Source organism: Delphinus delphis, chromosome 8, assembly GCF_949987515.2.
Source record: "Delphinus delphis chromosome 8, mDelDel1.2, whole genome shotgun sequence".
NCBI lineage: Eukaryota > Metazoa > Chordata > Mammalia > Artiodactyla > Delphinidae > Delphinus > Delphinus delphis.
The window spans coordinates 87,680,600-87,704,287 of NC_082690.1; the positions used below are offsets into that span (position 1 = coordinate 87,680,600).

General features: G+C 38.2%; 1 protein-coding gene across 7 annotated transcripts in view; it reads left to right on the plus strand.

Annotated features, from left to right (window-relative positions):
* TRIM44 (tripartite motif containing 44) overlaps positions 1-23,688 on the plus strand; it is a 119,121-nt gene that overhangs the window by 42,951 nt on the left and 52,482 nt on the right. For all 7 annotated transcript variants that reach the window (XR_009520403.1, XR_009520404.1, XR_009520402.1 and 4 more), the window contains exons 3-4: positions 6,669-6,908; positions 19,063-19,082. Coding sequence is in view for 4 of the 7 variants with exons in the window: in XM_060018719.2 (XP_059874702.1) it covers positions 6,669-6,908; positions 19,063-19,082 (260 nt within the window). In the remaining 3 variants the exon portion in view is untranslated. The remainder of the gene's footprint in view (positions 1-6,668; positions 6,909-19,062; positions 19,083-23,688) is intronic.

Below are 23,688 nucleotides of genomic sequence, written 5' to 3' on the forward strand. Positions count from 1 at the left end.
GATAGCATTTGCTTACTTCATGTCCCTATGTCACATTTTGGTAATTCTTGTAGTATTTCAAACTTTTTCATTATTATTGTACTTGTTATGTTGATCTGTGATCAGTGATCTTGATGTTACCATTGCAAAAAGATTATGACTTGCTGAAGGCTCAAATGATGGTTAGCATTTTTTAGCAAGAAAGTATTTTTAATTAAGGTATGTACATTTTTGTAGACATAATGCTATTGCATACTTAATAGACTACAGTATAGTGTAAACACAACTTTTATATGTACTGAGAAACCAAAAAACTTGTGTGCCTCTGTTTATTATAATATTCATTTTACCGTGGTGGTCTAGAACAGAACCCACAGTGTCTCCAAGGTATGCCTGTATATGAATTGATACATAACTAAAATAGAAAAATGGCTGGAAGGGCATGTATCAAACTGTTAACAGTAATTATCCCCTGAGAAGGAAAAAGGTATTGGGATAGAGAGAGAAGAGGAATTTCTTTTTCTTTTTTTTTTTATATACACCCATCTATTAAATTTTTAAAAAGTAATCATATATTACTGGTATAAACATAAACAAAGGAGAGATTGGAACCAAGATGGCAGAGTAGAAGGACGTGCTCTCACTCTCTCTTGTGAGAACACCAGAATCACAGCTAGTTGCTGGACAGTCATCAACAGGAAGACACTGGAACTCACCAAAAAAGATACCTCACATCCAAAGACAAAGGAGAAGCCACAATGAGATGGTACCAGGGGCGCAATCACAGTAAAATCAAATCCCATAACTGCTGGGTGGGTGACTCACAGACTGGAGAACACTTATACCACAGAAGTCCACCCACTGGGGTGAAGGTTCTGAGCCCCACATCAGGCTTTCCAACCTGGGTTTCTGGCAATGGGAGGAGGAATTCCTAGAGAATCAGACTTTGAAGGCTACTGGGATTTGATTGCAGGACTTCGACAGAACTGGGGGAAACAGAGACTCCACTCTTGCAGGGCACACACAAAGTAGTGTACACATCAGGACCCAGGGGAAGGAGCAGTGACCCCAGGCTAGACTGAACCAGACCTACCTGCCAATGTTGGAGGGTCTCCAGCAGAGGCGGGGGGTGGCTGTGTCTCACCGTGGGGACAAGTACACTGGCAGCAGAAGCTCTGGGAAGTACTCCTTGGCGTGAGCCCTCCCAGAGTCTGCCATTAGCCCCACCAAAGAGCCCCGGTAGGCTCCAGTGTTCGGTTGCCTCAGGCCAAACAACCAACAGGGAGGGAACCCAGCCCCACCCATCAGCAGTCAATCGGATTAAAGTTTTACTGAGCTCTTCCCACCAGAGCAACAGTCAGCTCTACCCACCACCAGTCGCTCCCATCAGGAAACTTGCATAAGCCTCTTAGATAGCCTCATCCACCAGAGGGCAGACAGCAGAAACAAGAACTACAATCCTGCAGCCTGTGGAACAAAAACCACATTCACAGAAAGAGAGACAAGATGAAAAGGCAGAGGGCTACGTACCAGATAAAGGAACAAGATAAAACCCCAGAAAAACAACTAAATGAAGTGGAGATAGGCAATCTTCCAGAAAAAGAATTCAGAATAATGATGGTGAAGATGATCCAGGACCTCAGAAAAAGAATGGAGGCAAAGATCGAGAAGATGCAAGAAATGTTTAACAAAGACCTAGAAGAAGAACAAACAAACAGAGATGAACAATACAATAACTGAACTGAAAACGACACTAGAAGGAATCAATAGCAGAATGACTGAGGCAGAACGGATAAGTGACCTGGAAGACAGAATGTGGAATTCACTGCTGTGGAACAGAATAAAGAAAAAAGAATGAAAAGAAATGAAGACAGCCTAAGAGACCTCTGGGACAACATTAAACACAACAACATTCGCATTATAGGGGTCCCAGAAGGAGATGAGAGACAGAAAGGACCCGAGAAAATATTTGAAGAGATTATAGTGGAAAACTTCCCTAACATGGGAAAGGAAATAAGCCACCCAACTCCAGGAAGCGCAGAGAGTCCCAGGCAGGATAAACCCAAGGAGAAACACTCTGGGACACATAGTAATCAAATCGGCAAAAATTAAAGACAAAGAAAAATTATTAAAAGCAGCAAGGGAAAAATGACAAATAACATACAAGGGAACTCCCATAAGGTTAACAGCTGATTTCTCAGCAGAAACTCTACAAGCCAAAAGGGAGTGGCATGATATACTTAAAGTGATGAAAGGGAAGAACCTACAACCAAGATTACTCTACCCAGCAAGGATCTCATTCAGATTCGATGAAGAAATCGAAAGCTTTACAGACAAGCAAAAGCTAAGAGAATTCACCACCAAACCAGCTCTACAACAAATGCTAAAGGAACTTCTCTAAATGGGATACACAAGAGAAGAAAAGGACCTACAAAAACAAACCTAAAACAATTAAGAAAATGGTAATAGGAACATACATATCGATAATTACCTTAAACGTGAATGGATTAGATGCTCCAACCAAAAGACACAGGCTTGCTGAATGGATACAAAAACAAGACCCACATATATGCTGTCTACAAGAGACCCACTTCAGACCTACCGACACATTCAGACTGAAAGTGAGGGGATGGAAAAAGATATTCCACGCCAACGGAAATCAAAAGAAGGCTGGAGTAGCGATACTCATATCAGATAAAATAGACTTTAAAATAAAGAATGTTACAAGAGACAAGGAAGGACACTGCATAATGATCAAGGGATCAATCCAAGAAGAAGACATAAGAATTATGAATATATATGCACCCAACATAGGAGCACCTCAATACATAAGGCAACTGCTAACAGCTATAAAAGAGGAAATCGACAGTAACACTATAGTACTGGGGGACTTTAACAACACCTCACTTACACCAATGGACAGATCATCCAAAATGAAAATAAATAAGGAAACAGAAGCTTTAAATGACACAATAGACCAGACAGATTTAATTGATATTTATAGGACATTCCATCCTAAAACAGCGGATTATACTTTCTTCTCAAGTGCACACGGAACATTCTCCAGGATAGATCACATCCTGGGTCACAAATCAAGCCTCAGTGAATTTAAGAAAATTAAAATCATCTCAAGCATTTTTTCTGACCACAACGCTACAAGATTAGAAATGAATTACAGGGAAAAACACATAAAAAACACAAACACATGGAGGCTAAACAATATGTTACTAAATAACCAACAAGATCACTGAGGAAATCAAAGAGGAAATCAAAAAATACCTAGAGACAAATGACAATGAAAACATGGTGATCCAAAACCTGTGGGATGCAGCAAAAGCAGTTCTAAGAGGGAACTTTATAGCTACACAAGCCTACCTCAAGAAACAAGAAAAATCTCAAATAAACAATCTGTTACACCTAAAGGAACTAGAGAAAGAAGGACAAACAAAACCAAAAGTTAGCAGAGGAAAGAAATCATAAAGATCAGAGCAGAAATAAATGAAATAGAAACAAAACAGTAGCAAAGATGGATAAAACTAAAAGCTGGTTCTTTGAGAAGATAAACAAAATTGATAAACCATTAGTGAGACTCATTAAGAAAAAGAGGGAGAGGACTCAAATCAATAAAATTAGAAATGAAAAAGGAGAAGTTACAGCAGACACTGTGGAAATACAAAGCATCCTAAGAGACTACTACAGGCAACTCTATGCCAATAAAATGGACAACTGTAGAAAGGTATAACCTTCCAAGACTGAACCAGGACGAAATAGAAAATATGAACAGACCAGTCACAAGTAATGAAATTGAAACTGTGATTCAAAATCTTCCAACAAACAAAAGTCCAGGACCAGATGGCTTCACAGGTGAATTCTATCAAACATTTAGAGAAGAGCTAACAGCCATCCTTCTCAAACTCTTTCAAAAAAATTGCAGAGGAAGGAACACTCCCAAACTCATTCTATGAGGTCACCGTCACCCTGATATGAAAACCAGACAAAGATACTACAAAAAAAGAAAATTACAGGCCAATATCACTGACGAATATAGATGCAAAAATCCTCAACAAAATACTAGCAAACAGAATCCAGCAACACATTAAAAGGATCATATACCATGATCAAGTGGGATTTATCCCAGGGATGCAAGGATTCTTCAATATATGCAAATCAATCAATGTGATACACCATATTAACAAATTGAAGAATAAAAACCATATGACCATCTCAATAGATGCAGCAAAAGCTTTTGACAAAGTTCAACACCCATTTATGATGAAAACTCTCCAGAAAGTGGTTATAGAAGGAACCTATGTCAACATAATAAAGACCATTTACGACAAACCCACAGCAAACATCATACTCAATGGTGAAAAACTGAAAGCATTTCCTCGAAGATCAGGAACAAGACAAGGATGTCCACTCTCACCCTTATTATTCAACATATTTTTGGAAGTCCTAGCCACGGCAGAGAAGAAAAAGAAATAAAAGGAATACAAATTAGAAAAGAGGAAGTAAAACTGTCACTGTTTTGCAGATGAATTGATACTATATATAGAGAATCCTAAAGATGCCACCAGAAAACTACTAGAGCTAATCAGTGAATTTGGTAAAGTTACAGGATACAAAATTAATGCACAGAAATCTCTTGCATTCCTATACACTGATGATGAAAAATCTGAAAGAGAAATTAAGGAACACTCCCATTTACCATTGCAACAAAAAGAGTAAAATACCTAGGAATAAACCTACCTAGGGAGACAAAAAACCTGACGAAAGAAATTAAAGATGATACCAACAGATGGAGAGATATACCATGTTCTTGGATTGGAAGAATCAATATTGTGAAAATGACTATACTACCCAAAGCAATCTACAGATCCAATGCAATCCCTATCAAATTACCAATGGCATTTTTTTATGGAACTAGAACAAAAAATGTTAAAATTTATATGGAGACACAAGAGACCCCGAAGAGCCAAAGCAGTCTTGAGGGAAAAAAAATGGAGCTGGAGGAATCAGACTCCCTGACTTTAGACTATACTCTAAAGCTACAGTAATCAAGACAATATGGTACTGGCACAAAAACAGAAACATAGGTCAATGGAACAAGACAGAAAGCCCAGAGGTGAACCCATGCACCTATGATCAACTAATCTATGATAAAGGAGGCAAGGATATACAATGGAGAAAAGACAGTCTCTTCATTAAGTGGTGCTGGGAAAACTGGATGTAAAAGAATGAAATTAGAACAGTCTCTAACACCATACACAAAAATAAACCCAAAATGGATTAGAGACCTAAATGTAAGACCGGACACTATAAAACTCTTAGAGGAAATCATAGGAAGAACACTCTTTGACATAAATCACAGCAAGATCTTTTTTGATCCACCTCCTAGAGTAATGGAAATAAAAACAAAAATAAACAAATGGGACCTAATGAAACTTCAAAGCTTTTGCACAGCAAACGAAACCATAAAGAAGACGAAGACACCCGTCAGAATGGGAGAAAATATTTGCAAACGAATCAATGGATGAAGGATTAATCTCCAAAATATATAAACAGCTCATGCAGCTCAATATCAAAAAAAGAAACAACCCAATGCAAAAATAGGCAGAAGACCTAAATAGACATTTCTCCAAAGAAGACATACAGATGGCCAAGAAGCACATGAAAAGCTGCTCAACATCACTAATGATTAGAGAAATGCAAATCAGAACTACAATGAGGTATCACCTCACACCAGTTAGAATGGGCATCATCAGAAAATCTACAAACAACAAATGCTGGAGAGGGTGTGGAGTAAAGGGAACCCTCTTGCACTGTTGGTGGGAATGTAAATTGATAGAGCCACTATGGAGAACAGTATGGAGGTTCCTTAAAAAACTAAAAATAGAATTACCGTGTAATCCAGCAATCCCACTACTGGGCATATACCCAGAGAAAACCATAATTCAAAAAGACACAGGCACCCCAGTGTTCATTGCAGCACTATTTACAATAGCCAGGTCATGGAAGCAACCTAAATGCCCATCGACAGACGAATGGATAAAGAAGAAGTGGTACATATATACAATGGAATATTGCTTAGCCATAAAAAGGAACGAAATTGGGTCATTTGTTGAGACGTGGATGGGTCTAGAGACTGTCATACAGAGTGAAGTAAGTCAGAAAGAGAAAAACAAATATCGTGTATTAACGCATATATGTGGAACCTAGAAAAATGGTACAGATGAACTGGTTTGCAGGGCAGAAATAGAGACACAGATGTAGAGAACAAACTTATGGACACCAAGGTGGGGGAGAGCCGTGGGGTGGTGGTGGTCGTGGTGTGATGAATTGGGAGATTGGGATTGACATGTATACACTGATGTGGATAAAACTGATGACTAATAAGAACCTGCTGTATAAAAAAATAAATAAAATTCAAAAAATAAATAAAGGAAAAAGTAAAAAGGAAGGATAAGGAATTACTTCCTAAAGAATGAAAAAGGTAAGAAAGATTAGTGGGAAATTCATCAATGATATTAGAGGAGCATTGTTCAGAGGATATTCCCAAAACTTCAGGATCCCTTAGGACCCATGGTTTGTTTGTGTTTTGGTCAGGACTGCCTAGCACTTACAATAATAGCTCTACTCTTCCATTTCTTTGTGTGTCCAACTTACTCTTAATTGTCTGTTTTCTACAGGTAACCCGGGACCAGATGAAGGTGTTTATACAGCAGGAATTTAAGAAAGTTCAAAAAGTGATTGCTGATGAGGAGCAGAAGGCCCTTCATTTAGTGGACATCCAGGAAGCAATGGCCACAGCTCATGTGACTGAGATACTGGCAGACATCCAGTCCCATATGGATAGATTGATGACTCAGATGGCCCAAGCCAAGGAACAACTTGATACCTCTAATGAATCAGCTGAGCCAAAGGCAGAGGTAAAGGAGAATGCCTATAATAATTAGCACAAGAAATAGGCAGAAACTGACTGCCATGTTTGTTAATTCTGGAAATTCCCCCATTTGGTCCCTAAACATGAATAGATTGAAAGCTTAGATAGTGCATTAAGTGTTTAGATTGGTGTGTAAACCAGTTTGGAAGTATTGGCTGTTAGGGCCTGTGCTCAGCAATTAGGCCTAGCAGAATATTTGTACACCATGACTTAAAGGAGTATAGTCAGTGGGGCAAATACTATTCACAGTTAATAAGGGAAGCCAGAAATCACAGCCGGAGAAGAGGGCAATTGACAGATCCCTAGTTGTGAAATGAGCCTATAAATATGGGCTGAGTGAGAGTAAGTCAGGAAGTGGAGCATAAAGCAGGCCAAAATAAAAGATTTTGGACTGATTCTGTGAATAGTAAAAAGGTGCCTCAGGCTGGCTTTTATATGGAGCTAACTGCATAAATTGGGGGCATGACTGTTAGATTAAGAGAGGCATGTGGGCTAGAGCATTGTGAGGATCAAAAAAAGTATGAATGAAAGACACAAGATGAATGTTGAATCACTGTTTTAGTCATTACATTCATTGTTATTTTGTAATAGGAATAAAAGAATGTTAGATATTTTACCAAACAGCATATTCAGGCATTTAGAATATTAATAAAAAAAGAAAATTTAAGGTGGCCATTTTTAAAAAATATAAAACTTATATTTCAGCCACTGGGGAGAAGCTATTGTTTATGAGGTTTCATACCATTATGTTGAAAATTCTGGTCAAGCTTATACCAGATAGGTTTAGGGTAGGCCCTTCTAGAAGGAAACATAGGAGAGTCCTGTGAAGTTTCTAGGACAGCTGCTGACTCAATGAGCTCAGCCTTAACTAACAGTTTTGCCTCGGCCCAGGAAAGCCTAGCCACAGAATAAACCAGTCAGCAGAAGAGCCACGGTACAATCCAGGAGGCGGGTACTGTCTTTGCTGTCCTGACAGGAAACGTAAGAGACCATTGGACAGTTATCTGCTTCACTCATCCAGGGTTCTTGATTGATTTTCATCACTGTGTGAAAGGAATAGAATAGCTCTTGTTCTTTTTATTTCATCCTCCTCAGAATTAACAAAGTGTGTGCCTAAATAAGTTTCTAGATAGGCAAGAGAGCATGTTATATTTAGCATTTCATTTAATCCTTATTTCAGCACTCATTGTCTCCATTTTACAGATGGGCTATTGAGATGCTGAGAAGTGCAATCATTGACTCAGTGTCATTTAGTTAGCAGAAAAGAGAGACAGGATTCAGTCCATCCTGTTCCCATGCCTGTGCTTTTTCCCTACTATATGCTGTATATCGAACATCCCGTTTATATCTGTGGGAAGAATAAGGATAATCAGTGCTCTAGGCAGCCTTGCATTCCTAAGACCTTCTGCTCTGTGGAGGTGGTCACTTTGTGTCTTTTTTAAAAATTAATTAATTAATTTAAAATATTTTATTTAATATTGGAGTAGATTTTGTGTCTTAAAAAGTTCAACCTTAACTCAAGGGATCATTGGCATAACTGTCCCCAATTCCCCTCAGATTGGACCTTCCACATTTATTCTGTGTGTTGATTAGGTTGTTTTTTCAAAAATAAAGATTTCATTTTTAAAGACATCTCCCTCTCTTTTATTTTCATTTCAAATAATGGATTTAGTCCTTCCCCAACATTAACTGTCCTTTAAAGTACTTCAGTGACTCAACTGCACTATCCTTGTTAACTCTGATGGAATTACTGTCAGGGATATAAAGATGACAAGGACTAAGTACCAGGCGATGGACAAAATAAGCTATTAACAATGAGAAGTAGCATACATCTGGCTAGAGCTTTTACCCAGAGCTGTTATTATCTAATAGCCTCTCGTTCCAGCTAATCTGTTAACTTATTGATCAGAGCAAATTTCCAGTACCTCTCTTTCACTCAACAGAATTCTTTTCTTCTCTTTGCATGGTATAGATTTTTTTAAATTACCTGTATTTTTAATTTAATCAGAAGATCCCCACACAAGATTTTATTGTGAAAATTTTCAAATGTACAGCAAAGTTGAAAGGAGTTTTTACAGATTACACCCATATACCTGCACCAAGATTCTGCCACTAACAATTTACTATACTGATTCATTTTATATATATAGCCATCTTTCCAACCTTCTACTCTTCAATACATCTTATCTTTGCATTTGAAAACAAATTGCATCTTCTGGTTCTGAACAAGATGGAGTAAATGCATTTCATTTTACTCTTTCCATTAATCACAGTAAAAATTTCTGGACAAAATACTAAGTCACCTACCAGAAGACTCTCAAAAGTGGAGGAAAGATGGCAGACTGACCAGGGACCTTGGGATATGAGGAGCCACACAGCAATGAGTACCCTGGGGGGAGGGTTTCTTGCTTCCTGTATATCCTGGCCTGGGTGCCCTGCAAACTGGAAATGCTAATGAGCATAGGCAAAAAGAACGTCTCCAAGAAAAACCTGCTCTCTAGCCAAAGGACTGGGAAAAGGGCAGTTCAGCTGAAGAGAAATCTTTTAATAATACCTGCATATTCTGGCAGTGAATCCCTTCCCAGCCCCAATTGGCACCACAGTAGTGGAGTCTATTTTATACCCTCACCTATAGCAATGAGGTGTCACTTTTTTCTCCATGGAGCCTTTAGGTAAAAGTCTAACTTCTACCTGCCCCTCTCAGAAGTGAATGGTGCCCACCTCCCATGGAGCCTGAAGGTGGGACTCTGACTTATACCCCTCCCCCACAGTAATAGGAAGGGAGTAACAGCCCACCCCTATGGGGACTGTGGATGGAGCTTTAACTCCTCCCTTCCACCCCTGCATTAACTAGGTAAAGCCCCTCCCCAACTGAGTCAGCCCCTCCCCAACTGAGTCAGACCATCCCCTTTTACTGTGTAGTGATGAGTTTGTGCCCTTCCTCCTCCTGAGCTAACACTAGTGGAGACTATAGAGTCTCCATTGGAGCACTGTCACCTGAGGGAGGTGACCAGAATGGCACTGCAGAAGCTTTATAAACTCAATTGACATTTGAACCATAAGCCACAAAAGTGGTCTAGGACATGTGTTCTGACCTAAATAGGTTGACTACCTGCTAGAACAGAAGATTTAAACAGGAACCAGGTCTTATAATGTCCAGGATACAGTCCATAGTTACTCATCATACCAAGAACCAATGAAATCTCAACTCTAATGAGAAAGAAAATCAGTAGATGCCAACACCTACATAGGGTGACATAGTATTTGGAATTATCAGACAAGGATTTTAAAGTCACTATTATAAAAATGTCTCAATAATCAATAACAAACTGGAAACAAATGAAAAATTTAAAAAATCAGCAAAGAAATAGAAGATATAAAGAAAGACCAAATGAAATTTTAGAACTGCAAAATAGTGACTGACATAAAAATTTCACTGGACTGACTCAATGGCAAATTGGAAATGACAGAGGAAAGAATCAGTGAATTTGAAGACAGATCAATAGACATCCAATCTGAACAACCAAGAAAAAAGATTGAAAAATAATTGAATTGAGTCTCAGGGACCTATGGGACAATGAAGAAAGATCTAACATACATGTCACTTGTACAGTAAGGGGAGGAAAAGGAATACAGAGCTAAAAAAAATTCAAGAAATAATGGCTCAATACTCCTAAAATTTGATTGAAAAACATAAACCTAGAGATTTAAGAAGCTGAGTGAACCCAAGTGAGATAAATCTAAGAAATCCATACCCAGACACATCAAAGTTAAACTCCCAAAAACTAAGGACAAATAAAAAATCTTGAAAGCAGAGTAGCCAGAGAGGAATGACACATTAGATATGGGGAACAATAATTCAAATGAATGTGGTATATGTAAGATTTTCTTCTGTAGCCATTGAAATGATTAAGTGGGTTTTCTCCATTATTCTGTTGTGATGGTTGATTACATTGGTTAATTTTACAATATTAAATCAACCTTTCATTCCTGAGATAAACTCCCACTTGATCATTAATGTATTATCTGGGTTCAATTTATTAATATCTTGTTAGAGATTTTTATGTCTGTGTTCAAAGAGGGATATTCATTTGTAAATTTGTATTTTTATAATGCAATTGTCAGGCTTTAGGATTGTCAGGTATTAGGATTATGCTCGCCTCAGAAAACAAGCTGAGAAGTATTTCCTCCTCATCTGTTTTCTGTAAGAGTTTATGTAAGATTGATGTTATTTCTTCCTTAAATATTTGATAGAATTTACCAGCAAAACAATCTGTCCTGGAGTTTATGTGAAGGTTTTTGATAACCAATTCAGTTTATTTAATATAGAACTAGTCAAATTTTTTCATTTTATATTGATCTAAAATTTTCAAAATTTGTATTAGCTGTAATTTTCAAGGAATTTGTCATTTTCATCTAAGTTGTTTTAGTTTCTAGTATAAAGTTGTTTATAGTATTTTCATATCATTTTTTAACTGTCTGTAGCCTCTGATGTGTCTATAGCCATCTTTCATTTCCGTTAACTGATAATTTGTGATCTTCCCCCTTTTCTCCTTGATCAGCCTAACTTGTATTTTATTAATTTTATTGGTCTTTTTAAAGAATTAACTTTTGGATTTGTTAATTTCACTCTTTGTTTTCTGTTTTGTTTACACCTGCTTTTTTTTTTTTTTAACTTGAGTTTACCCTTTTTTTGTTTTTGTTTAAGAATTAACTTGTTATCATCTATACTTTTTTTTTTTTTTTTTGGCTGTGTTGGGTCTTTGTTGCTGTGCATGGGCTTTTCTGTAGTTGCAGTGAGTGGGGGCTACTCTTCATTGTGGTGCGCGGGCTTCTCATTGGGTGGCTTCTCTTGTTGCAGAGCATGGGCTCTAGACGTGCAGGCTTCAGTAGTTGTGGCACTTGGGCTCTAGGGCACGGGCTCAGTAGTTGTGGTGTACAGGCTTGGTTGCTCTACGGCATGTGGGATCTTCCCAGAGCAGGGCTTGAACCCGTGTCCCCTGCATTGGTAGGCGGATTCTTAACCACTGCGCCACGAGGGAAGCCCTACCTTGTTTTTTTATCTAGCTTCATAGATCACAGATTTTACTACTTTCTTCTTTTATGTAAACTTTTAGAGCAGTACATTTCCCTCTAATTGCTGCTGTAGTTGAATCATACAACTTCGGTTATGTTGTGTTTTCATTATCGTTCAACTTGAAATATTTTTTCATTTACCATGTGATTTCTTCTTTTTGCTCATTGATTATTTAGGAGTATATTGTTTAGTTTCTAAATATTAGGGATTTTCCTACGTTATCTTATTGTTACTCATTTCTAATTTAGTTCCGTTGTGATCAGAGAACCTATTCTGAATGATTTCCGTCTTCTAACACTTAACTGAGACTTGCTTTATGGCCCAACATATGGTCTTGGTGAATGCATATGTGCACCTGAAAAGAATATGTATTCTGTAGTTTGAGGTAGTGTTCTACTAAATATCAATTAGGTGTTCAGATGATATATGTTTTTACTGATTTTTATGTCTACTTCTATCAACTGCTGAGAGAGGGATGTTTAATTTCCAAGTATGATTAGGGTTTATCTATTCCTTTCTTTAATTCTGTCAACTTTTCTTTAGATATTTTGAAGCGCCATCATTAAGCAAATACATATTTATGATTGTTACATCTTCCTGATGAACCAACAACCCTTTAATCATTATGAACATTCCCTTTTTCTCTGATAATACTCTTTGTCTTGATAACAGTTTTATCTAATGTTAGTAGAGCCAATCTACTGTTTTTGTGGTTTATCTCTTTCCATCCATTTGCTTTCAGTCTGTCTGTATTGTTAAATTATGTCTCTGACAGACAGCCTATAGCTGGGTCTTAGTCATTTATCCATTCTGATAATCTCTGCCTTTTAATTCAAGTGTAATGTCCATTAACATTTAATGTTATTCTTAATATGGTTAAATTTAGGTCTGCCATTTTACAATTTGTTTTCTGTTTGTTCTTCTGTTTTTGTTCCTCTCATTGTCTTTTCCTGCTTTCTTTTGGATTTTTGAAACATTTATTTGAATTCCATTGTTATATAGCCATTGGCCTTTTAGCTCTGTTACTTTGCATTATTTTTTAGTGGTTTCCATAAGGATTATAATATAGATCCTTAAATTTTCAGCCTACTTAAAACTAATATTGAACCACTTCACATAAAATGTAGATAGCTTGAAATTGTATAGACCAACTGACCCTCTTTCCATATCCTTTATGTTATAGTTGTCACATGTATATAATCTACATATGTTATAAACACTGCAAGACAGTTATAATTTTAGCTTAAAGCTATATGCTTTTAAAGAAATTAAGAAGGAAAAAAGATAATTTCATATCTGTGTGTGTGTGTGTATATATATATAGTTTTTAAGCAAGTTTGTAATAATAGTTGCATAACTCTAAATTTACCTAAAGTTATTTATATACACTTAAAACAGGTAATTTTATGGTATTATACCTCAATAAAGCTGATAAAAACAATGCGTCTAGATGTCCCACCTGCCCAAGTGCTATTTGCCTTTGATTCATGAAGATTATTCTAAAACCAGAACATTAACACAGTGTATCTGTTTTAAGAAACCTTCAGGATAGAAGAATTTGATTAGGTCAAGTAGAATCACAGAGTTTCTGGTTGAAGGAGTCCAAAGATTACAAGGTTTCCTGGTGACATTTTTTTTTAAATGCGTTTTAAATAAATCTTTTTTGGTCATCTTATAGAATATAGGGTAGGGGAAGAGTTTCAATACCAGTTCTATGTCCTGTGGTCTTTCTTCTCTTCAATAAGATGTGGTCTTTCCCCTCTTCAAATAACTAAAGTTATTTCTTTTTTAATCATTATAAAACGTTTAGAACTCTTAGACACAGCAGAAAATAAATATAACACACTAACTTGATAGTTGTCATTGGGTGTTATATTTATTCTATTTTTTAATTGTGTGTGTGTGTGTATGTGTTTCCCCAGCTTTATTGAGATATTGTTGACATATAACATATGTAAGTTTAAGGTGTACAATGTGATGATTTGATATGTGTATATATTGCAAAATGATTACCCCAGTAAAGTTAGTTAACACCTTCATCCTCATGCCATTTTTTTCTTAATGTCATATTTTCAGTTTTCTTCATATTATTAGAAATCCTTCATAAACATAATGTTCGAACCTTGAACCAGTGATACAAATTTGACTTTTACCTCATTTTATTTCCAGCTTCTTATTGTCATTTATAACATTGTAGTGAATGTTTTAGTTTATAAATCATAAGTAATTATTGAGTCAAAGGTATGTACATTTTTAGGCTTGTGCGTATTTATAAACTGTCCATAGAACAATTATATCGGTGTGTATTTTTATCACCAGTTTTTAAAATCTCTCATTTTTTGCCTGAATTTAGTTATATCTTTTATAAAACTCTTTGCCAAAGTCAAGTATTTTAAAAATGTGTCTTTATTTTTACTTGCATGTCATGAGAATTTCCATCTTTTGTCTAGTTTTGAGAGAAGAGTACTGAGCTGCAGTGAGATAATCTTAGAAGAAGTTAGTTTAAGCATTAAAAATGATACATGAATACCCTAAACATTTATTTTAAACTTGAAATAAAGATCTGTATATTTTTTTGATTCCAAGTCAGGGTCTTTTCTTTGAGAATATGGGTTTGCTGTTTGGAGTGGAGTGTCATATTTCTGGCATTAACCATACCCATGCTCTATCATTTGTAAGGTCCAATTTCAGTCTCTCTATAAGTGAGGAGGATAACATTTGAAGAAAGTGGAATGTAGAATCCTAGACTTTTTAAATGCCATTTTAAAAATTGAAGTATAGTTGATTTACAATGTTGTGGTAGTTTCAGATGTATAGCGAAGTGTTCAGTTATATTCTTTTTCAGATTCTTTTCCGTTACAGGTTATTACAAGGTATTGAATATAGTTCCCTGAGCTCTACAGTCAGTCCTTGTTTATTTTATATATTAGTACTGTATATCTGTTAATCCCAAACTCCTAATTTATCCCTCCCCACCCCTTTCCCCTTTAGTAACCATAAGTTTGTTTTCTATGTCTGTGAGTTCGTTTCTGTTTTGTAAATAAGTTCATTGGTATCATTTTTTTAGGTTCCACATATAAATGATATCATATGATATTTGGCTTTCTCTGTCTGACTTACTTCACTTAGTATGATAATCTCTAAGTCCATCCATGTTGCTGCAAATGGCATTATTTCATTCTTTTTATGGCTGAGTGATAGTCCATTGTGTATGTGTGTGTGTGTGTGTGTGTGTGTGTGTGTGTATATATATGCCACATCTTCTTTATCCATTTATCTGTTGATGGACACTTAGGTTGCTTCCATGTCTTGGCTATTGTAAATAGTGTTGCTGTGAACATTGGAGTGCATATATCTTTTCGAATTAATATTTTCATCTTTTCTGGATGTATGCCCAGGAGTGGGTTTGTTAGATCATATAGTAACTCTATTTTTAGTTTTTTAGGGAACCTCCATACTGTTCTCCATAGTGGCTGTACCAATTTATATCCCCACCAACAATGTAGGAGGATTCCCTTTTCTCCACACCCTCTTCAGCATTTATTATTTGTAGACTTTTTAATGATGGTCATTCTGACCAGTGTGAGGTGTTAGACTTTTATACTTTATATTTTCTAATATTTTGCATGTGTCTCACCTACATCAAAATTGACAGCAATTGTTAAGTAATTCATCTTTATTGACTGCTTTGGAAGCATTCAACTTAATTTTCATGGAAGCACCAACTCATGGAGCAACAGTTATCTCTTGCACTCATTTTTTGTTATTTAGTAAAACATGTCATCATAATTACAAGTTCCATTGATATAAGCAGGCTTAGGAGCAAACTTGTTTGATTCTTGGTGAACATACATCTTCATTGGTGGAAGTAGAAATGGAAGGTTGTACTAGATAGAGTGTAACCTAACAGCCAAGAGCACTCAGGATATTTTACAGAGGGAGCTGGGAGCATTGCTTAATCTAACAAGTCATTGAAATGGAAGTTGTTGTTTAACAGACTTTCAGTTCTAATACTCTCTGAAATCAGAATTTACTTGTAATGGGGGTAGAAATTAATCTTAAATCCTATTTATATCTTGCCCTCTCTTCTTTTCCTCTCTTGAATAATTATTTACTATATGCCTTGTGCTGTGCTAGGTGTAGAGAATAAAGAGATGAACAATATACAGTTTCTATTCTCAAGGAGCTGAAATCCAAAGAGGGAGACACTGTATGGTGCTATCATTGTCAGTTTTCTGCTTTAAGAACTAGCCCAGAAATGTGACCTATACAGATGTGGAGGACAGAGTAGGGTTACTCCACTCAATCTGTCAGGAAAATTTTCCGAGTGAGGCTTGACCTTAAAGGATGGATGGGAATTAACTAGGATCTCAGAATAGGGATGTGCATTTCAGGTAGTGAGGAGAGTATGGGCACACCTTTTACAAGCAAGATTAGCAATCCTCTGAATGTCTGCTGACCTGTTCAGAATTGCCTTATAATTATATGTGTGTATATTCTTTCATTCATTTCTTCATAAGTGAAATTCTCACCTTGGTTTTCCCCATGCTTTGTGATAGTGATTATTATTTTTGAAAATAACCACTTACCTATAAGCAGCAGAAATGGATGAATGTAAAGCAAAGTCTTGTATTCCATCTTCTCTGTTTTTCCCCACTCTCCCTAGAAATGTTATTAATTAACATTTCAGGGAAGTACAGTAATGACCACCATTTGTTGAACACTTATGCTAGATACTTATGTAATGTTTTATACATATTTTCTCACTTATTTTAATCCATATAGCCACCCTGTCAGGTAAGAATTAGGATTTCCATGTGTAGATGAGGAAACTGAACCTTGGGAAAGTTAAGTAAATTCCCAAAAGCTTCACTGTTGGAATTGACGAACCAGAATTTGAAGCCATGTTTCTCTAACTCAGAAAGCCTGTCTCTTAACCATTGTACCAAGATATGTGATTGTGAGGACTTGCTGTAAATCATGGAAGAAGGTTCGGATACTTTTTCCCATACAGTTCTCCTAGATAATTATGTTTTAAAATCCAAAGATAATTTAAAAATTGTGTTGAGGTTTAATTATGTCATTGATAGTTAATGTAACTCATATTAAATTTAAATTATATGAATTTTTCTCACTAGATTATAGTTCCCATGAAATGTGCCAGTCAAGTAAACTGCAGAGGTTTATGTCCCCTCCTTCCACCACTTGCCCCACTTCTCTTTCATTAGATGATTAGCGCCCTCACGAATACTGCAAATTCTTAACAGTCTACTAAAAATGCCTTTATCCAGCCTCCGGTGTACTGAATATAATCTGTTACAAATCACCTTCTTGGCTGCCAGGGCCCTTTATAGGCCTGTGCCCTGGCAATCTCCCTTTACCTCTGTTGCATTCCCAGCCCCTCAGCCCCACACCACTGCCACCTCCACATCCCCTGCCCAAGACACACACGTATACATCCCCGTACTCTAGTTTCACAGAACTCAGAATTCCTTAAACCTACATTTTTTTAAACTGCTGTGCCTTTGCTCTTGCTACTCCAGTGCTCTTCCCATTTATCTTCTGTTGGCCTGGGAAAATCCTGCTTATCCCTCAAGTGACAGTATATATGTCACCTTCTCTGTAAAGCCTTCTCCCCCTTCTCCAGGAGAGGCAGTGTTTATCACTTCCTCAGCATTCAGTTTATGTCTTTGGTAGCACCCTTAAGACATTTAGTCATAGTTCATTTTCTGTCTGTTTCCCCTGCTCCGGAATGGGAGCTCCTAGAAGGATAGATCATTATGGGTGTTTTATCTTTTACCCTCAGCACCCGCACGTAATAGCTTCTTAATGAATCATACTGAATTGTTAGTGATATTGATAATAACCTTTATTAAGTGCATTCTGTATCTTAGGCACTGTGCTTGACATTTGTGCACATTATTTCACTTAATCCTCATACTCATCCTGTGTTATAGGGACAATTTTTACCCCTATTTTACAAATTAGAAAACTGTAGTTAAGAGAGGCAAAATAATTTGACCAGGGTAACACAGCAAGCAATAATGGAGTCAAGATTTGAATCCAGTGTCTGACTCCAGAGCTCATTCTCCTTTATACCTTACCTATAGAATCATCCAATCAGTCCATCCATCAATCAAATAAGTTGTCTGGGGAGTTATCTCCAACTAGGAGATACAGTCTATTGAAACCAATCCTGAATGACTAAAGAGGAGGATGTAAAAGATGCTCTGTCCCCAAAAGGATGAGTGAGGTCCCTTGGAAAAGGCTTGAGTGTCATTTGAAAAATCTGGTTTGGTCCGAAAAAGAGGCTCAAAGAAATCTGCTGTGATCACTGTTAAAGTTAGGCTCACAGAATACAGTACCTGGTAAAATTGCCCTCACACATTGTTTTTGTAAAGAGTGAATGAGAAAAAGAAAAAAATCATTGTTTGGCTGAAGAATGATGTGGATCATCAAACGTCAGAACTGTCCTTTTACAAAGGAGAAGACCAAGGTCCAGATTAATTAGTTAATCGGCTTGCCCAAGAGCACATAGCTAATAAATAATGGAGCTTGGAGTAGAATTCCAATTTCCTGAGTCCCAGTTCGGAGCCTTTTGCACCATAGTGTGCTCTACATTAGAGTTTTTCTGCGTTCTTGTTTGGAGAAAAAAAATGCTAGGCCAAGGCAGAGGTGAGTCTTTTAGGGAAACAGCTTGATGCTTTTGGAGCTGGTCAGCTTTTGCTTAAGACCTGCTGCTATTTTGGGCTGTCAGTTTGCTCAGAACTAAATACTGCCAGCCATACAAATAAAAAGGCAAGGCTATTATTTAGGCCTCCTAGGTCTATGCATTCACCTCTCTGCTTACAAGGGCAAATTATTAGTTCATCTCTGCTGGGCGGTTTGAACATTGGGTTATATTAGCCCTTGTCTTAGCCCTTAGATGTCTACTGGCTTGTCTCTGTTACAATAAATGTACAAGCCTTGCTTTCGGGTTGGGAGGGAAGAGGGAAAAGAAAGAAATCTAAATCAGTCTCTACTGATCCTGATTTCTTATGCTGTTTCTTTCTCTTTCTTTCAGGGCGACGAGGAAGGACCCAGGTAAGATCACATTATTGTTGTTTGTCTGTTCTCAGAATTGAAGTAGAGTGACATTTGTGGCCTTCTAATGCCCCCGTGAAATATGACCAGCCAAGGACCAGCACAGAAAAGGGATCTCCATCTTATTCCAGGGCTTTGAAGATCTTATTTTGTAAGATTCCCATCTCCCTCCCCATCTATGCCATTTCCTGTCTGTAACCTTCAGATAAAGATAGTCTTTAAAGTATGTAATGACAGTAACTTTGCTTTATTCTGTAGCACCTTCAGAATACCTTGTTGAGACAAGTAGGTACTATATTTGAATGGTAATTAGGTATCAGGTAGACTGAATAGGTAAACTTTTGCATTGTTCTTTCTTGATTGGAATTGGATTGCCTTTTTTTTTTTTTCTTTTAATGGACTCTGGTTTCAATATTCTTTATTTCTGACCTGTAACATCCTTGGGTCTGACTCAAGACACCTATACAGTGAATCTGAGGTCATAGGTATACAAAACTTTGTTTAGGAAAAAAAAAATGTTTCTTTGTGCTTCTGTTTCACCACATGAAATTTAAAAGTGCATTTTATCATTGCCTCAGGCTTGTAGTGAACCTGGACTTTAGTTTACTTACCTTTGCTGTCTTTCTGCTCAGGCAGTGAGAACAAGCTCTAGGAAATGCTATAGCTATGCTGTGAACACAATCAAGGGGCATTTGTACAAAGTAAAATGCAGTGTCCAGTTGGGTCCCCTCTGTCATGTAGGATCCAGGACTGTTAAGTCTGGGAGGTATCAGAACATTCATCCAGGCCACAGCTATTCAAACTTTAGTTTTAGTAGAAACACCTTTTTTTCAAATGGGCTTTAAGTAGAACTCCAGTGTATGCAAAACATTTTTTTTGTTTGGTTAAAGTTGGGGCCACATCTACTGGTGAAACTTCTCTCTTCCTTCCAATAGACCCTGAGGGGCTGCTGCAGAAACCTAGGGTTCCTGAGAACTCAGTTTGAAAATCACTTATCTAGGGCTTCCCTGGTGGCGCAGTAGTTGAGAGTCTGCCTGCCGATGCAGGGGACGCGGGTTCGTGACCCGGTCCGGGAAGATCCCACATGCTGCGGAGCGGCTGGGCCCGTGAGCCATGGCCACTGAGCCTGCGCGTCCGGAGCCTGTGCTCCGCAACGGGAGAGGCCACAACAGTGAGAGGCCTGTGTACCGCAAAAAAAAAAAAAAAAAAAAAGAAAATCACTTATCTAATTCAAGCTTCTCATTGAAAGAAGCTTAATGAGTTGTCCAAGGTTACCTTACTGGAGCCAGGATTTGGCCCTTTGGTTTTATTTACAAATCAACAAATACAGTTTCTTCTTTTTCCTTTCTCCCTCCCCATATCCTGATCCTCTCTCTTAGTGCCAAATGTTAGTGCCAAAAGCATCTCCTGCTGCTTCCTTCCCTTGAGAACTGTAGTTCTCAGCCTAGATCTTGTTCCTTGTCCTCTATGGCTAAAGCTACAGGCATCCCGCTTTAAACCTGCAGAGCTTCAGGGAATCCCTTTAAATTCCATCCTCCCCCCATTCTCAGGAACAGGCTCCCTTTATGTTGTGGTTCATTTCTTTCCTCCCTTCCTCCCTTTCTCATGACCCAGTGTATAGGTCCTGTGCTATATATTGGGCATATAATGAAAATTAAGACAGACATGGTCCCTGCCTTGTGGATCCTAAGTCTAGTAGGAGAGACAGGCATATAACTGGGCACTTCTACTTTGGGGGAAGTACTATGATTAAGTGAAGTTTAGGCTGCTTTAGGAAGGGAAGCTCACCAGAAAAGGTTATGTGTAAACGGAGGTCTGAAGGATGAGAAGGCAGACAAAGGAGAGGCAGAGATAGAGCTGTCCTATGGATAGGAAACAACTTGTGTAATAGCTCCAGACAAGAGAAGAGCGGAGGAAAGAAAGCAGAGTCCAGATCACTGAGGGCCTTACAGGCCTCCTTCTCTCCCGCAGAGTGTGGGAGGGCATTAAATAATTTAAAACATGGATTAACCTGAGGAGATTTGCATTTAGGAAGTCTCCTCTGCCTGCAGGATGGGAAATGAATTGGAGGTGGGTCAGAGCCTGGGAGACTAGTTAGATTAGGCTAGTGATGGGAGCTTATATCAACATCTTCTCTAGCTATTGACCAAGTTCTCACCATTTTACACAGACCTTTGGTTTAGATAAACTCTTTAAATTATCTCCTTGGCACTCTGCCTCTTCGCTCAAAACTAGCTCTAGCTCCAGCTCCTTAAAATCCAGACCAAGCAGAGCCCTAGACCTTTTCTTCCTCAGAAAGAGAGTTCAAACAAGACCAGTATAAAGAAAACACCTTAGCAGATGTAGCGAGCAGACTCCACAGGATAGAAATGGCATTTCTGTCTTGGGAGAGCCTGATAAGGATGGACATGTTCATCTTGTCTTTATGGCTACATGCCAGAGTCATGTTGATTAGAAGAATACAGGGACCTTGTGAAGAGATTAACTCCCTTCAAAGATACTATTCAGTGTGAGATACTGGCTTCAGAGTTTAATTGCAGATTCCTTCTTGTCATTTTGACAAGATTGTGGTGAAGTATAGAGTTTCTTTACTAGCAACCAAGATGTCACGCTGTCTCCCTCGAGCCAGGCTGCCGTGGATGTCAATAGGGATTCTCTTGGACTGGGACTTTATTGGTAAAATGAGCACTTGAAAAAAATCATGTTCCAATTTGGCAGAAAGAGGAAAGATGAGTCAAATTTTCCTTTTACCCTTTAAATTCATACTTGTTGGTTCCATTCAGTTTGTGCTGAACTACCATTTGGCTCAGTTTCTTCCAATTAACACTTCAGGGCAGATTGCCTTTGATCTGAAATTTCTCTTTTATGATATACTTTACTGTCTCAGTAAGCCAGAGTTTTGTTCCAAAGGCTTTTGTATTGCTGACGGTGTTAAATGAGAGTTTGATGTGTAAGGAAAACAGGAAGGAGTGTGGGTCTGCCTGCACAGGGGATGGAAGAGAAATGAATCTGGAGACCCTGCGTTCCAGGTCTGCTTGGATTTTCATGCCTGTGTCTCCTTTGCTAGTATTCTTTCCACACAGCCACTTCCCTGCTGTCTGCACAGAAGTCCAGGGAGAATTGAATTCCAGCCACTCTCCATGGTGGTCAGAACAAAGGAAAATTCCTGTCCTTTTGAAAATTATTTGTCTATAATAGATCTGTATTTTTCTCCATTCTACCAGCTAGAGTCTCCCTGCCTTTTTTTTTTGTTTTCAGTTTTGACTTCCCAAGCTGTTTGACGTGAGGTGGCCAAGTATTTGTGCTTTTGGTCATGTCTGTGCCTTGTTCTGATTTTTATTGTGTATTTGTCCTGTAATTAACAACAATAATAGGCAAAGCTGCTGTTTAAGTTTTACTACGTACAGTGTTTTATATATATTCTCTTTTAACCCTCATGTAAAGCTAATGATGTAGTTATTATTCTACTTGTAAAATGAGGAAATGAATGCCCAGAAAGATTAACTTGCCCTAGATCACACAGCTAGTAGAAGCAGAGCTAGGACTTGAATCTAGTCTGGCTTCAGAGCTCATGCCTTCAACCACCTGTCTCTGAGAGGCCAGCACACTTCTCTCTGTGACCCTGAATGAATAAGAGGATTCATGCCCACTTGTCAGCACATCACTTTGGTCTTGTTCCTCTCACCTAGGAGTTCTTACTGGCTTTGACGTTGAAATGATGTGGCCTCTGTTTGCTGCACGCTACCTCTCCTCTCCTTAGCCTCTGTCATTATGAGGGGATATTTCTTCATCTCATCCTCACACAGTGTCCCCTGAGGGTCAGCAGCAAAAGGGGTGCTTTTAGACTCCCGGGGGAACAGGTAAGCAAGCCTTCCTTTGACCCTGCAGAATTAGCTGCCAGTTGCCCCTCCATCCAGTAGTTACTCTTCACACCCATGATACAGTCGTGCAGATGACAAGGTTTCTTGGAGCGTATGGAGGAGCAAAAGTCCTAATATGTGGAACGTGGATATTAACCACTGTAGAGTCACCTTTGAAGAGGGTGTCTTTGAAGCCCAGAGTGATTCTTTTTTTCCAAGCAAAAAAAAAGCAGTTTACACTTTTGGCAGCAATTTTCTGTCTCCTCGTGCTATTATGGGAGATGTTGTGTTTGCGCCCTCGCAGATTGGCTCCTTCTGTGCTCCTGCCGGAGCCTGCTGAGAAGTAATGTATGTTCACGGAGAGGGGGTGGCAGTGGGCTCTGCTGCCTTAGAGCTGTTGTGTAGTGGAAGGAAGTCAGAGAGGGAAGGACCCTTAAACTCTTGTGTTCAGAGGACACAGGAGCAAGGTCAGTTTTAAATTTTGATTTGCGATTGAGATTTTCTGTGAATTTTTTTTAACTAAGAAGAAAAAGGCTTTTTAACAGTAACAGCCATACTTAAGATTTTGGTAGAACTTTTCATCTTTAGAGCTGGCTCTTATTCAGGCAAAAAGCTCCTGCTGAGATCAGTGTGAATCTGACCCATGCTGATTCTCTGATCAAATGGGCAATGAGTTCTGAAGGAATAGGAGCTCAAGGAGAGTCAGCAGACCTGCCTTCTATCCTTGGTTTACCTGGGACCAACGG